Source organism: Macadamia integrifolia, unplaced genomic scaffold, assembly GCF_013358625.1.
Source record: "Macadamia integrifolia cultivar HAES 741 unplaced genomic scaffold, SCU_Mint_v3 scaffold1998, whole genome shotgun sequence".
Classification (NCBI taxonomy): domain Eukaryota; kingdom Viridiplantae; phylum Streptophyta; class Magnoliopsida; order Proteales; family Proteaceae; genus Macadamia; species Macadamia integrifolia.
The window spans coordinates 56,296-67,787 of record NW_024868458.1 but is presented as its reverse complement, the minus strand read 5'-3'; the positions used below and the strand labels follow the sequence as shown (position 1 = coordinate 67,787).

General features: G+C 36.9%; 3 protein-coding genes and 1 long non-coding RNA gene across 6 annotated transcripts in view; all 4 read left to right on the top strand.

The window, feature by feature from the left end:
- LOC122065402 (protein PYRICULARIA ORYZAE RESISTANCE 21-like) overlaps positions 1–10,409 on the top strand; it is a 24,115-nt gene extending 13,706 nt beyond the window's left edge. For 2 of the 3 annotated variants that reach the window (XM_042629216.1, XM_042629217.1), the window contains exon 5: positions 10,290–10,409. In XM_042629216.1, coding sequence (XP_042485150.1) covers positions 10,290–10,316 — 27 coding nt within the window. In that variant the 3' untranslated portion in view covers positions 10,317–10,409. The remainder of the gene's footprint in view (positions 1–10,289) is intronic. The other variant, XM_042629215.1, reaches the window with a different exon arrangement.
- On the top strand, positions 842–2,495 carry LOC122065401 (protein PYRICULARIA ORYZAE RESISTANCE 21-like). The gene is made up of 3 exons (XM_042629213.1): positions 842–1,002; positions 1,307–1,388; positions 1,486–2,495. The coding sequence occupies exons 1-3, from the start codon at positions 991–993 to the stop codon at positions 2,241–2,243; spliced, it is 852 nt and encodes a 283-aa protein (XP_042485147.1). The 5' UTR covers positions 842–990; the 3' UTR covers positions 2,244–2,495.
- Positions 7,961–10,281, top strand: LOC122065404. Its single transcript, XR_006136002.1, has 3 exons — positions 7,961–8,282; positions 9,390–9,551; positions 9,901–10,281. It is a non-coding gene; the product is annotated as an uncharacterized LOC122065404 (long non-coding RNA).
- Positions 10,410–10,917: 508 nt separating the features above from the next.
- On the top strand, positions 10,918–11,325 carry LOC122065410 (TMV resistance protein N-like). The gene has a single exon (XM_042629230.1). It carries the CDS (start codon positions 10,918–10,920, stop codon positions 11,323–11,325), a length of 408 nt encoding a protein of 135 aa, XP_042485164.1.
- Positions 11,326–11,492: the final 167 nt, after the last annotated feature.

The window sequence follows — 11,492 nt, the reverse complement described above, 5'->3', positions numbered from 1 at the left end:
TTTCCATGCATGCCTAATTTATTGGAACCCTAATTATTTCTTCCAAGTAAACCCTAAACGACCACGTGGCAACATTCATTCCTTGGCGTTGGACCCCCTTTTACAAATCCTTGTAATTGTAGTTTTTCAAATTGATGATTGACAGGTCCAATATGGTCCTTTCTTCTCAGAGGGAGCATGTCCCTGGGGTAACAATAAATGTCGGAGACAAATTTGGATACGTTTGTAGGAGAGAGATGAAGGTCATTTTCGTAAATACACGATTCCTTATGATGAGATCTGTAGCAGGAGGTTAATTATGCTCATTTCTATGAGAGTCAGTGGATTTGATCCAATACTTGCTGAACTAGTGGAGGATGTGGTACAAGTAAATACAACTTTGAATTTTAAAGCTTGTATCCATAGCAGCAAAGACAATATAGTATTGACCAAGAACATAATTCATTTATTTTTAAAATTTGTGTTCGTATTAATCCATCAATATAGTATTGACCAAGAATATAATTGATTAAGATCAATTCCCATTGATCTTGACTAATTCGATCCGATTCCCTAAATCATGATCTCGATTGCTTCAAAGCAAAAACAGAATACTTCCTCAATGGGGAGTTCAATATTGAAAATTATTCATTCAACCTCGATATGACCTATTTAACATACAACAAAAAATCGTTGGTAAGGAGGATCAATCGACCAGCATATGTCGGTTATGGATGAAGATGACCAAACAAAGAAACGATAACGAAACACATTGCCATTATAATATTTTACTTTCAACGTCAACTATCAATGACACGTGTTGTTATCCCTATGGTTGTTATTTACATTCTCCCAGGCTTTTTCTTTCTTTATTCTTTCCGGTTCAGTTATATTTTTTTAAGGATCAGAGACCTCACTCCACCTCACTCCTCGGTCGATGTGTATCGAGAATCATAATCTCAAGTCTGAAGGGATAATTAGTCTCACCTCCATCTCTCGCAGCCCTAGGCAATGGCGCACAAGGTCAGCCTCTGTTCTCTCTCTTTCTCTATCTCGTATGCTCATCCTCCACTGTTTTCTTTCCTTTGGAAGCGAGCTTTCTAGCCCTTTGAGCTATAGACCTGTAGTTTCTTCCGATTTTAACTTCTTTAATATCAAATCCGTTAAATCTCTGTTCATTTGTTTGTTATTTTTTTCAAACAGATCCATACACTCCTGTCTTTTTATGTTGTTATTGATCGAACAGAATTTGGCTTATTCTTCTTGTCTGGTTCTTTGGAAGAGGGGAAAAAAATATGAAGATTTTGGGTTTTTGGTTGTGTTGCAGGTGTCAACGATAGTGCTGAAGGTTGATCTTGCATGCTCACGCTGCAACGATAAGATCAGGAAAGTCCTCTGTAAATACCGCGGTGAGCAATCTCACCTGTTCCTTCTTAATTAATTGCCCCATCATTTTTATCTCATCCCTTCAATTAATTCTTTTTTTTTTTTTTTCTTTCAACGAAGAGAGATATCAAATACAGGAGGAGATATATGATGAGAAAAACAACACCGTCACCATCAGTGGCCCCTTCTGTCCCAGGAAGCTCGCTAAAAAGCTCTGCTGCAAAGCTAGAAATGCCATTAAATGCATCAAGATCGTCGAGAAAAAGCCTCCACCGCCTCCTCCTCCCTCCGAGCCCGACCCTCCGCCTCCATCTCCGCGGCCTCCTCCTTCCATCGTGGATGTTGAGGTTCCTCCGCCGCCTCCTCCTCCAGCCGAACCCAAGCCTAAGCCTCCGCCTCCTCCCCCACCACCGGCGCCAGAACCAGAACCAAAACCAAAACCAAAACCCACTCCTGAACCGGTCTGCCCACCGGCCCAACCAATAGGGGGTTGTTGTGGACCATGTTATGAGGGATATGGAGGGGGACCATGTCATGAAGGTTATGGAAGGCCACAGCCGTGCGATTGTGGCTGTGGAGGATCGCGATCTACGTGCTATGATGACTGGGGAAGGAGACCACAACCATGCGATTGTGGCTGTGGAGGATCGCGATCTACGTGCTATGATGGCTGGGGAAGGAGACCACAGCCGTGCTATTGTGGCTGTGGAGGATCACAGTCGACGTGCTATAATGGTTGGGGAAGACCACCACAACCGTGCCATTGTGGCTGTGGAGGATCGCAATTGCAGTGCTCTAGGAGATATGGAAGATCGAGTTACGGGAGCCCCTACGGTCTCTTCAATGAAGAAGACCAGAATTCATGCATCATCATGTAATGTTTGATGTTGCAGACCAACCCACCCTCTCTCCCTCCCTGCCTTTGTCTTGGTCCATTTTCAATAAACCGGACCAGGTGGTTGGTCCACTAATTGAAGGGTTTAATTTGTGATGTTTTGGGTGATGTGGGTTCATTTAGAGTTTCTATTCTCATTCTCTCTTCTAAGCTTTTACAAATTAAGATTCAACAAAGTAGTGAGAATCTATATTGTAATGTTCGAATAAAAGTGGGAAAGTTCATTGAATTTTCAGTTAGGATGTCTTACTTTTAATATTATTTTATTATTGGTACATACCTACTTTATAGAAAGGGTGGGGGAAAGGGAAGGGAGTCTCATACACGATACCTTTTGGCACGATACCTTTTGGTGAGCATATACTTAACACAATTTCACCAATTATACTAGGCAATTGTCGTTCCTTATTTTAATGTGGATAGAGACAGTCTATGTTGTTTCGAATCACCTATACCCATCCTTAGTAATTGACTTGCGTTGGTGATGTTCTAGTTTCCCGACTCGAGATGAAAAGAAATTTTGTTGGGATTCAATGAGTTGTATTTCACTCAGACTATCAAGTTCTATAGTTCGTTGCTTCGAGGAGAAAGGTCAACCGCATACTGACATCTTAACTATTTTTATGGATATCAATCTTTTACAAGATAGCTTTTATTTCTACTCTTTCAATTAAGTTAATAGGATAGAGAACTTACATGATCCCAGTATTGCGAGATGAGTTTCGAATTACGCTCACCAAAGTTTCTAGGAATCCTCTTTTCCTAAGGATATCATTTCCATTGTAGTTTACTTTTTGCTTAATGAAGCTTTAATAAATTAAGGTTTGTTAAAAATAAATAAATAGATTTCTCTGAGCCACTGGGCAGGTACCTAGCACTTACATTTCTTTTCTCTTTCCTATTCACATGAAATGAGCTCATTATATGCATTATGTTACACCTCATGGATACACTCCTCTATGTCACTTGGTACCACTTGCTAAGATAACCCTCTATCATACAATAATAATTAGGACCAAACTTTCTTTATGTCACAATGAGCAAGAATTCATTCATGGTGGAACTTCATATGCGCGCAATAAGACATTTAGAGAGTATTTAAGAAACATACTAAAACGTTATAAGGGTTCTGAATCGAGAACGAATTAGGTTCACGTACAAGAACGTACGAGAACGACCCTAGTCTATGGATTTAGAATCAATTTCTCTTCTTTTCATTTAATAGATTTTAAATCTATGGATCAAGAACATATGAGAACATTCTCGTACATGAACATGATCCATTCACTCGTGAATCCCTAAAATGTGGTAAACCTTCACCATGCGATGAGGGAAAACTTTATCCGATAAATAAATTTCATTAGGAACTTTCTAGCGTACATGAGCATGATCACTTTTTAAAATAACGATATCAATCACTTAAGAAAGGAGAAATATTTGAGTTTTCTTTTATTGTTTGGCCGTGGGGTAGAGGGGGTTGGGAAAGGAACTTGGTGAGTGGAAAGTTTGGCAAAACCTTATGATTATTGGTTTTTCTTTAGTAGCATATATGCGAGTGAGTGCGAGTGAAGGAATCCAGTTATGGTGGTCGGTGGTACAATAAAGATGGAAGAAGAAAGGGAAGTTGAAATGTGACGTCTCGCTTTTGATTGGGATTAGCCATTATTTATTGTTTGTTTGGATCTAAAGTTGCATTGTTGCTTACCTATCACTTGATGTAATCCTTTGTTTGACATCAACTACTACATCATGGGCTCTATCTATACGTGGAAATCAGTTCTCTATTTTTTTTAATTTTGTAATTTTGAATAGAGAAAAGGAAATGAAAAGATGACACCCACTCGAAGATTCCACAAAATTATTGGTGTATCAGTCAGACTTTTTTAGGGTCTGGGTTGGACCTCTTCAGAAAGGAAAGGAGAGGAAAGGAAAAGAAAGAAACCTAAAATGTCTTTTGTAATCATTCGTTAACATGAATATATAAATCATTTAAATTTCTTGTTATATTTAATAATGATATTTTTTAGATTTTTAGATATAGCTTTAGGGAAGAGGTTAGGCATGCCGTCTGTTTTTCTAGTAATTAACAGCTCAATCAATAGAAGGAAGAGAGAAATAGACACCGATTTGAGTATATAACTAATATTTATTTCGCTATTCAAATTGAAGGGATTTAGATTTAAAGTAAATTAATATTTTATAACTAAATATGGAATACTTAGGAGTCAGCAAGATAACCACATGGGGTAATCTTTATTAGATTTGAAATTTTCATCTCTTCACTTCAATTTGCCTCGCAACTAAATCAAGCATAAGAGTGTCATTGTGGGATCACATTGTCCTCAATTATCATCCATCCTCATAGCTGGAAGCCTGATCTAGTCTCTCTAGTTATTGTCTCAGTTAGTTTTCAAGTGAACAAGAATCCCCACTTCTCTAGCTAAAAGTTAAAGATGTCCATTTCCTTCCAACACAAGGAGGAGATTGGCTTTTGTGCTACGGACCCTAAACTTTCCTTGGAGATACCAACTAGGGAAGATTTTGTTAAATAACATACCCATTGTAATAGATCAATGTCAATTTTCTCCAATTGAAGGGGTTGTCAAATGGTGTTACCCATTAATTTTTTAGTAGATCCTGCCTCAATAGTTTTTGGTATTAAGTCTTCCATTTATTTCTAATTTTTTGAAGACATGGAGCTTTTTCCTCTCAAATTAGACTAGGTCATCAAAAAAGAACTTTCAAGAACAATCATTGTCAATCTCAAAAATCTTATTTTTAATATTCAAATATATAAAATAATTGTTCTCATTACCATTAGAACTAAAAGAGTGTCATCAAAGATAAAACTCCAAATATCCTTGACATTGAATAATTCGTGCAAGTCGCTATTTATGCGATAAAAATTTTCATTTGATTTTCTAAACCTAGAATAGGATCCCATTAATAAATGGACTGATTCTAGGGTTTGATTTTAGAACTGAATAATAAAACGGGAATGGGGCTGTGCTAGGATATGTTTCCCAACCGTCTTAAAACTGAAAAGACCAATAGGAAACTGGTTGGAACTACTAAAACTGCCCAGATCCATTTTAAAATACGTATATAAGCCTAGTTCTAAAGGTTATATCTTTTATGAAATATATTTGTTTGAATGATTTGGGATTTCATTTGATGTTGGTAATTTGGAAGTGTGAAATTTTTGGATTTCTTCGTATAATTAGGAATGAATATTTCCTCTTTTAAGTATTTGGTGTGTATTCTTATGAATAGATATTTTAGTATGTAATATGAATAGATATTGATTTTAGTATATTACATACTAAGGTATTTTAGAATTTTAGAAACTATAGCATTACCCTAAACAGACTAAATCCCAATTTTGGAATTGTTAAATAAACAAATAAGATTGACCACTTTGGATCGGAATCGATTACTCAAAAGCGTTTTGACTATAATACCTTTGTTCATGGATTCAGGTATCAATATGATAATAATTTATATCAATTGATATGATGTATCTGAATTAATATTAATTTTTTTATGCAATAAAAAAAAGCTTCAATTAAGATAAGCAAAATTAGTTCAACATCTTAACTTGTAAAACACAGTTTTTCTGACTAAATCATTTGCCACCATTACTAGATTTTTATTACACTTTTTCATATTTACAGATTTAAAATAGGATGGAGTTTTAGAACAATTAGATAACAAGATAAACAGCCATATCAATATACTTATCAACCAAAACCTAGCCTTAGTTTTTTCAATTCCCAAATGTCAAAAAATAAAAAAAAGGGAGGAGGAGGGCTGTGGGGAAACACAGTAGTGGTTATCTGTTTCAATCAAATCCATTTAAAAAACGAGAAAAGTGAGGCCTGACTCAAAAGGCTAAAAAAAGACAAAAAGGATTACCTAGGAACTCTGAGATCATCTGATGATATCATTATATTCTATTCAATTGATTGTTAAATGCATGGTTCGGTTTCAAGCATCAATCGATTAATAATTGAGCATTTCTATGTACGGTAGAAAACTAACAATGGCCCAATCATAATCGAGATTGATGACTCATAGATACCAATTATTTATAGTCTGATTAGCCTGTTGTAGCCCATTAGCATGATTATAACTAATTTAAGGATTGTTTATAGCTCATTTAAAAAGTCCAATTATTGTCCAATTTTCCTGATTACGTTGAACTTGATTGTGTACTGGATCTATTGACTAAATAGAAATGTTTTAATCTTGACCTATAAAGATTGATTATTTTAATAGGTAGAAACAATGTGAGATCTTAAATTGGTGAGAACTGATTAAGTACAATTGTTTTCATCGCTCTTATACTGTTTTTGCATGGATTCATATAGTCGATCCCATTGAGTTGGAATAAGGCTGAGTTTGTTGTTGTTATGAAAGGTTTAATGCAGTCATACATAAATATGGTTAAAAAAATCAATCATTGAAAAGAAATACATGATTTTCCTTTACCTATCTAATGGTTTTAAGTGTTTGCCATGTTTAAATGTTTCATACATGATTGTCGGTGAAAATAAGGTCATCTTTTATTTTTTATATTTGAGAATGGGAGAGGGATCCCATGGTGTGAATGCGGGGAGAAATATACATACCATACCAATGGTTTATCTTGAAAAAGAAATCACCAATATGGGCTCACATACTCAAAGTCAAAGAAAAATAAAATAAGAAAACCCATAAGAGAAATAAAAGATATATAATAGGACTGAGTTTTCCTTCAACAATGGTCACAAGGCCTTTGGATAGTTTTGAGAACTTTTGAGTCATGGTCATGGTTCTACCTTCTAAGTATTGGTATTGACTGAGATTGATACCGATACCCAATCGATCGCAGATTGATTATCAATATCAGTAAGCATAAACTAGTAAAAGAATTGTATTTCTTTCTGTCAAAAGTGAGGTCAAAAGAACGATATCGTATTGGTATCGACATCAGATAACTTAGGGTTTGTTTGATTTTGTTTCCAAAAACGGAAAAACACTCAAAAAATCGTTTGATTATCAATTTTGTTTCATTTGTTTTTAGAAACAGAAATAGAAATTTATGCCTATTTCTGTGTCCGGAAACAAGAATGGAGAAACAAGTTTTTTTGTTTCTAGAAACAAGTGGGAGCGAGAAAAATTGTGAAAAACCCGATACTTCACTCGACCTACTCAAATCCCCAACCCATTGTTGAGACTTCTCACTATCCAAATGATGCGATTCCAACCTAGTTGTGCGAAGTTCACAGTTTTGGATTGCCTTCATCCTTCTGAAACTCATCTCCATGAAGCATACCTATAACTCCAACGTCATGCATTCACTCATGAGTTGCGTTCCCATAACGTCGTGCCTACACTCATGTCTTGAATTCGATTACACTGTTGAAAACGTTTCGAAAAATAGAAAAATCAAACACCTTTTTGCATTTTAAAAAATCGTATCTTAGCACAAAAATGACATAATTGTCTCTGGACACAGAAACAGAAGAAACAAAATCAAACGGACCCTAAATCCATGTTCGTGTGTCTCGTGACTCGTGACTTCAATAACAATTGGTCATAGGGAACAGCTTTACAAACCGTTGGGGCAATTTGGTAATTTCATGTGAATATGTTTGTCAAGAGAAAAAAATCACACCAAACACAATAGTTTAAATTTATCGAATCGTAATGGAAATAGAAATCATACCAAAAACAGCCCCAAACCAGATATCGGCGGAGTCGCCGTGTCTTCCCCTTGTCGGGCTTTCTTGGGTTAGGGCTATCCATTTGTTTCTGTTTGGGCACCTCTGGAAGTTTTGATTCAGTTATTTGACAATCTAGGTTGCCTTTTTGTTTGTTGATCTCACTGGGTTGCATGTATCACTTACAGTTTAAAGTTTTCGAGATTCGTGAGAGTTCTGGGCTTTTTTGCCTGTAGAACCTGAAATCCATGGTCGTCTGCATTCCATGGATACATCTTCCGTTCAGTCCACTCCTTCAGTCGAAGAAAATGAATGGGGTAAGATTTCTTATACGGTGAAGTTGTACTATTTTATTTCGTTGAAGATATTCATTTTAATTTCAGTTTTTCTGAGATAGAATCCTGATCCTATGGTGGCGTTTTCTTTTCTCATCGTGAGTTAGAATCCTGATCCTAATTCGGTTAACTTAATTGAGGGCAAGTTTTGATTTTAATGTGGAAAATCTAAATGTTGTTTTTCTTTGCTCCCCTTGAACTGGGCTGTAGAATTGTGGTGAGAATTCTATTCTACATATTTCATACATGTTTGAGAATTACTTGCTGTGGATATCACGATCAATTATTTAAAGGATTTGAGTGATGCCAAATTGTTTCTTTTGCTGGATGTTGCTGTATGAAATGTTGGTTTCATGGTAATTTGATAACTCTTAGTCTGATGTTAAGTTTTTAGTATACAGAGGGTTTTCGTGATCAATTATCACATGTTCTGCTTCTCTCTCTCTCTCTCTCTCTCTCTCTCTCGCACACACTTGACAATACAGTCTAACACTGTGTACCGATGGTGGGTCTCCCTCTCCTACTTTTATATTAGAATCTCCCAAAGACCGAATTCCACATTCTCCGCAAATGAGATATCGTCTTGTTCACAAGACAGGAGTCACAGGACTCAATACTGAACGACGCAGACTCATTCCCTATATAGCTAATCACGAATCCCGATATCTCATCTCCGCGATTTGAGACGATACTAGTAGTGTAGTGAGATTGCCGCCTTTGGTAGTTGTTATCGCGTCCGGATCTACTGTTATACACTTACTTTTCATAGTATCATACTTAAGATCTTCTTCCCTAAATCATCCTCTTCTTCGACTTTGGAGACTCAGGCGCCAACCACGTGTCGGATTTTCTCGATTGGATCCTTCACATGCCTTACGACCTTTTCGCTGCCTTCAAGAAAAGTCTTCAATTCGTTTTCTCGCTAATTACTCTCACCCCGATATCCTCGGCTTTCAGATTTGAATTTTTATTCGACAGCTACACTCCCTTTATAAACGTCCGATCAGAATCCTAAAAGTTAGATATTTGGGATCTTTTGGATGGGCTTATACTCTTTTCGTCTATTTGCTTATTAGCCTCATTGGACAGGAAAAAGGCCGATGTGGTAAAGAGGCTTACGAATAAAGATGGGTGTGCGTCCACGTAGCACCACTGGAAGCTTCATAGTTTGAAGATTAAAATACAAGTGGGCGATGGAGAAGGGATACCGCTGCTACAGTAAGATCAGGAAAACCCTCTGTAGATACCGCGGTGAGCCATCTCATATATTATTCTTTAATGAATTCCTAATGAACCTATCAATACGAGAGCGAATTAGGTTTTCTTCGTACGAAAAGCACATTCTACATGATTCATCTATACAGATAGAATCCACCCAAAGAAAAATCTTGTAGTAAATTCCATCTGTGTAGATTAGAAGTACAAGAATCTGATTCACAAAGTATCAATACAGATGGAATCCACTCAAGGAAAAACCCTATGATGAACTCTATATGCATAAATCAGAATGTATAAGAACCTGATCCATAAAGTACCAATATGTATTACATCATTTATTTTTTCTCTTTCATTCAATTGATGCGCTTGATATCAAATACAGGAAGAGACATTCGACGAGAAAGAGAACACCATCACCATCAGTGGCCCCTTTTGCCCCAAGAAGCTCACTAGAAAGCTCTGCTGCAAAGCTGGAAATGCCATTAAATGCATTGAGATTGTCGAGGAAACGCCTCCGGAGAAACCTAAATCTCTCGATCCACCAAAGCCAGAGCCAGAGCCCGTGCCCAAGGCCAAGTCCAAGCCCAAGGCTGATGTACCGGAAAAGCCTGCTGAACCACTTCCACCGTCGCCTCCTCCCCCCGTGGTTGTTGTTGAGGTTCCTCCGCCTCAATCCAATTCGGCCCCACCTAGACGGTCACTTAAATCAGCTCCCCCAGCACCTTATGAGGAGTATGGAGAGGGACCATGTGGTCAAACTTCAACGAAGAGGACCCAAATTCATGCATCATCATGTAATGTTTGTCTTTTCTGAGGAGAAAGAAAATGTAATGTTGTTGTTGTTGTAAGTTGTAACATATTTTCAATTGATGATTGGATTAAGTGTAAACTAAAAGATAATTCCACAACCTGTAATTATCATTCGGAAAAGTCGATAACACCTACATAATAATTCATTTACACACTCTTTTAACCTTCCACTCATTTAGTCCATATTGGTTCTTCAATAATATTCATATGCTGACCTTCCCCAGATCCACCCTACAAGCTACGACTAACGACTAATGACTAATGACTAATGACTAATGACTGATGACAAATGACTAACAACAAAACAAAAAGAGAGAGAAAAAGTGACCGTTGACTAGGGAGGTATTGGATAATATAAAAAGAAGACTAGGGAGATACAATCAAGGGGGAGGAGAATTACCTATATCTTTCACTCAAATTTCTCATCTATTTCCCTCTCTGTTTAAATAAGTAGGGAAACAGAACCACTAATTTCTGTGTTAATGACCTTAATTTCCTTAATTTGCATTTTTTCAATCAAAGGGTAAACCCAATTCGTAGGCGAATAGAGAGCAGAGCTTTTCTACTGCAATCTTCATGTAGCCACAGAATGGATCTTCTTCAAGTTCAAGTTCTTATCAACTTCAGAGGCGAAGACACTCGCAATACCTTCGTTGGTCACCTTTACAGGGCTCTAAAGGATAGTGGAATTCATGTTTTTGTTGATAGCAAAGATCTGTGGAAAGGAGAAAATATTGGGCCGGAGCTTCTCGGAGCAATTAAAGGATTCAAGCTCTCGATTGCCCACCTCAGTGAAAGATACGCAGAAAGCAAATGGTGCCTTCTGGAGCTCGTTCAACTGCTAGAATGTCATAGAACCAACAGTCAAATCATTTTCCCCACTTTCTTCAAAGTTAACTCATCAGATGTTAAGAATCAGACTGAAAGTTTTGAGATTTCACCTCAGAAACTGGCAACGAGAAGCCTGAAACTCTTGAGACATGGAAGAAAGCTTTGAAAGTAGTAGGTGACAAGAGTGGATGGGTTTTTCATGATGGGTAAGTCTCATTAGCACCTTGAAATTACTTCTTTTTGTGAAGATCTCTCTCTATATATGATCCATGTTGTATCTTGTCTTATTTATGTTTTCAAGTTAATTTATATGGTTGTAATAAGAAATACATT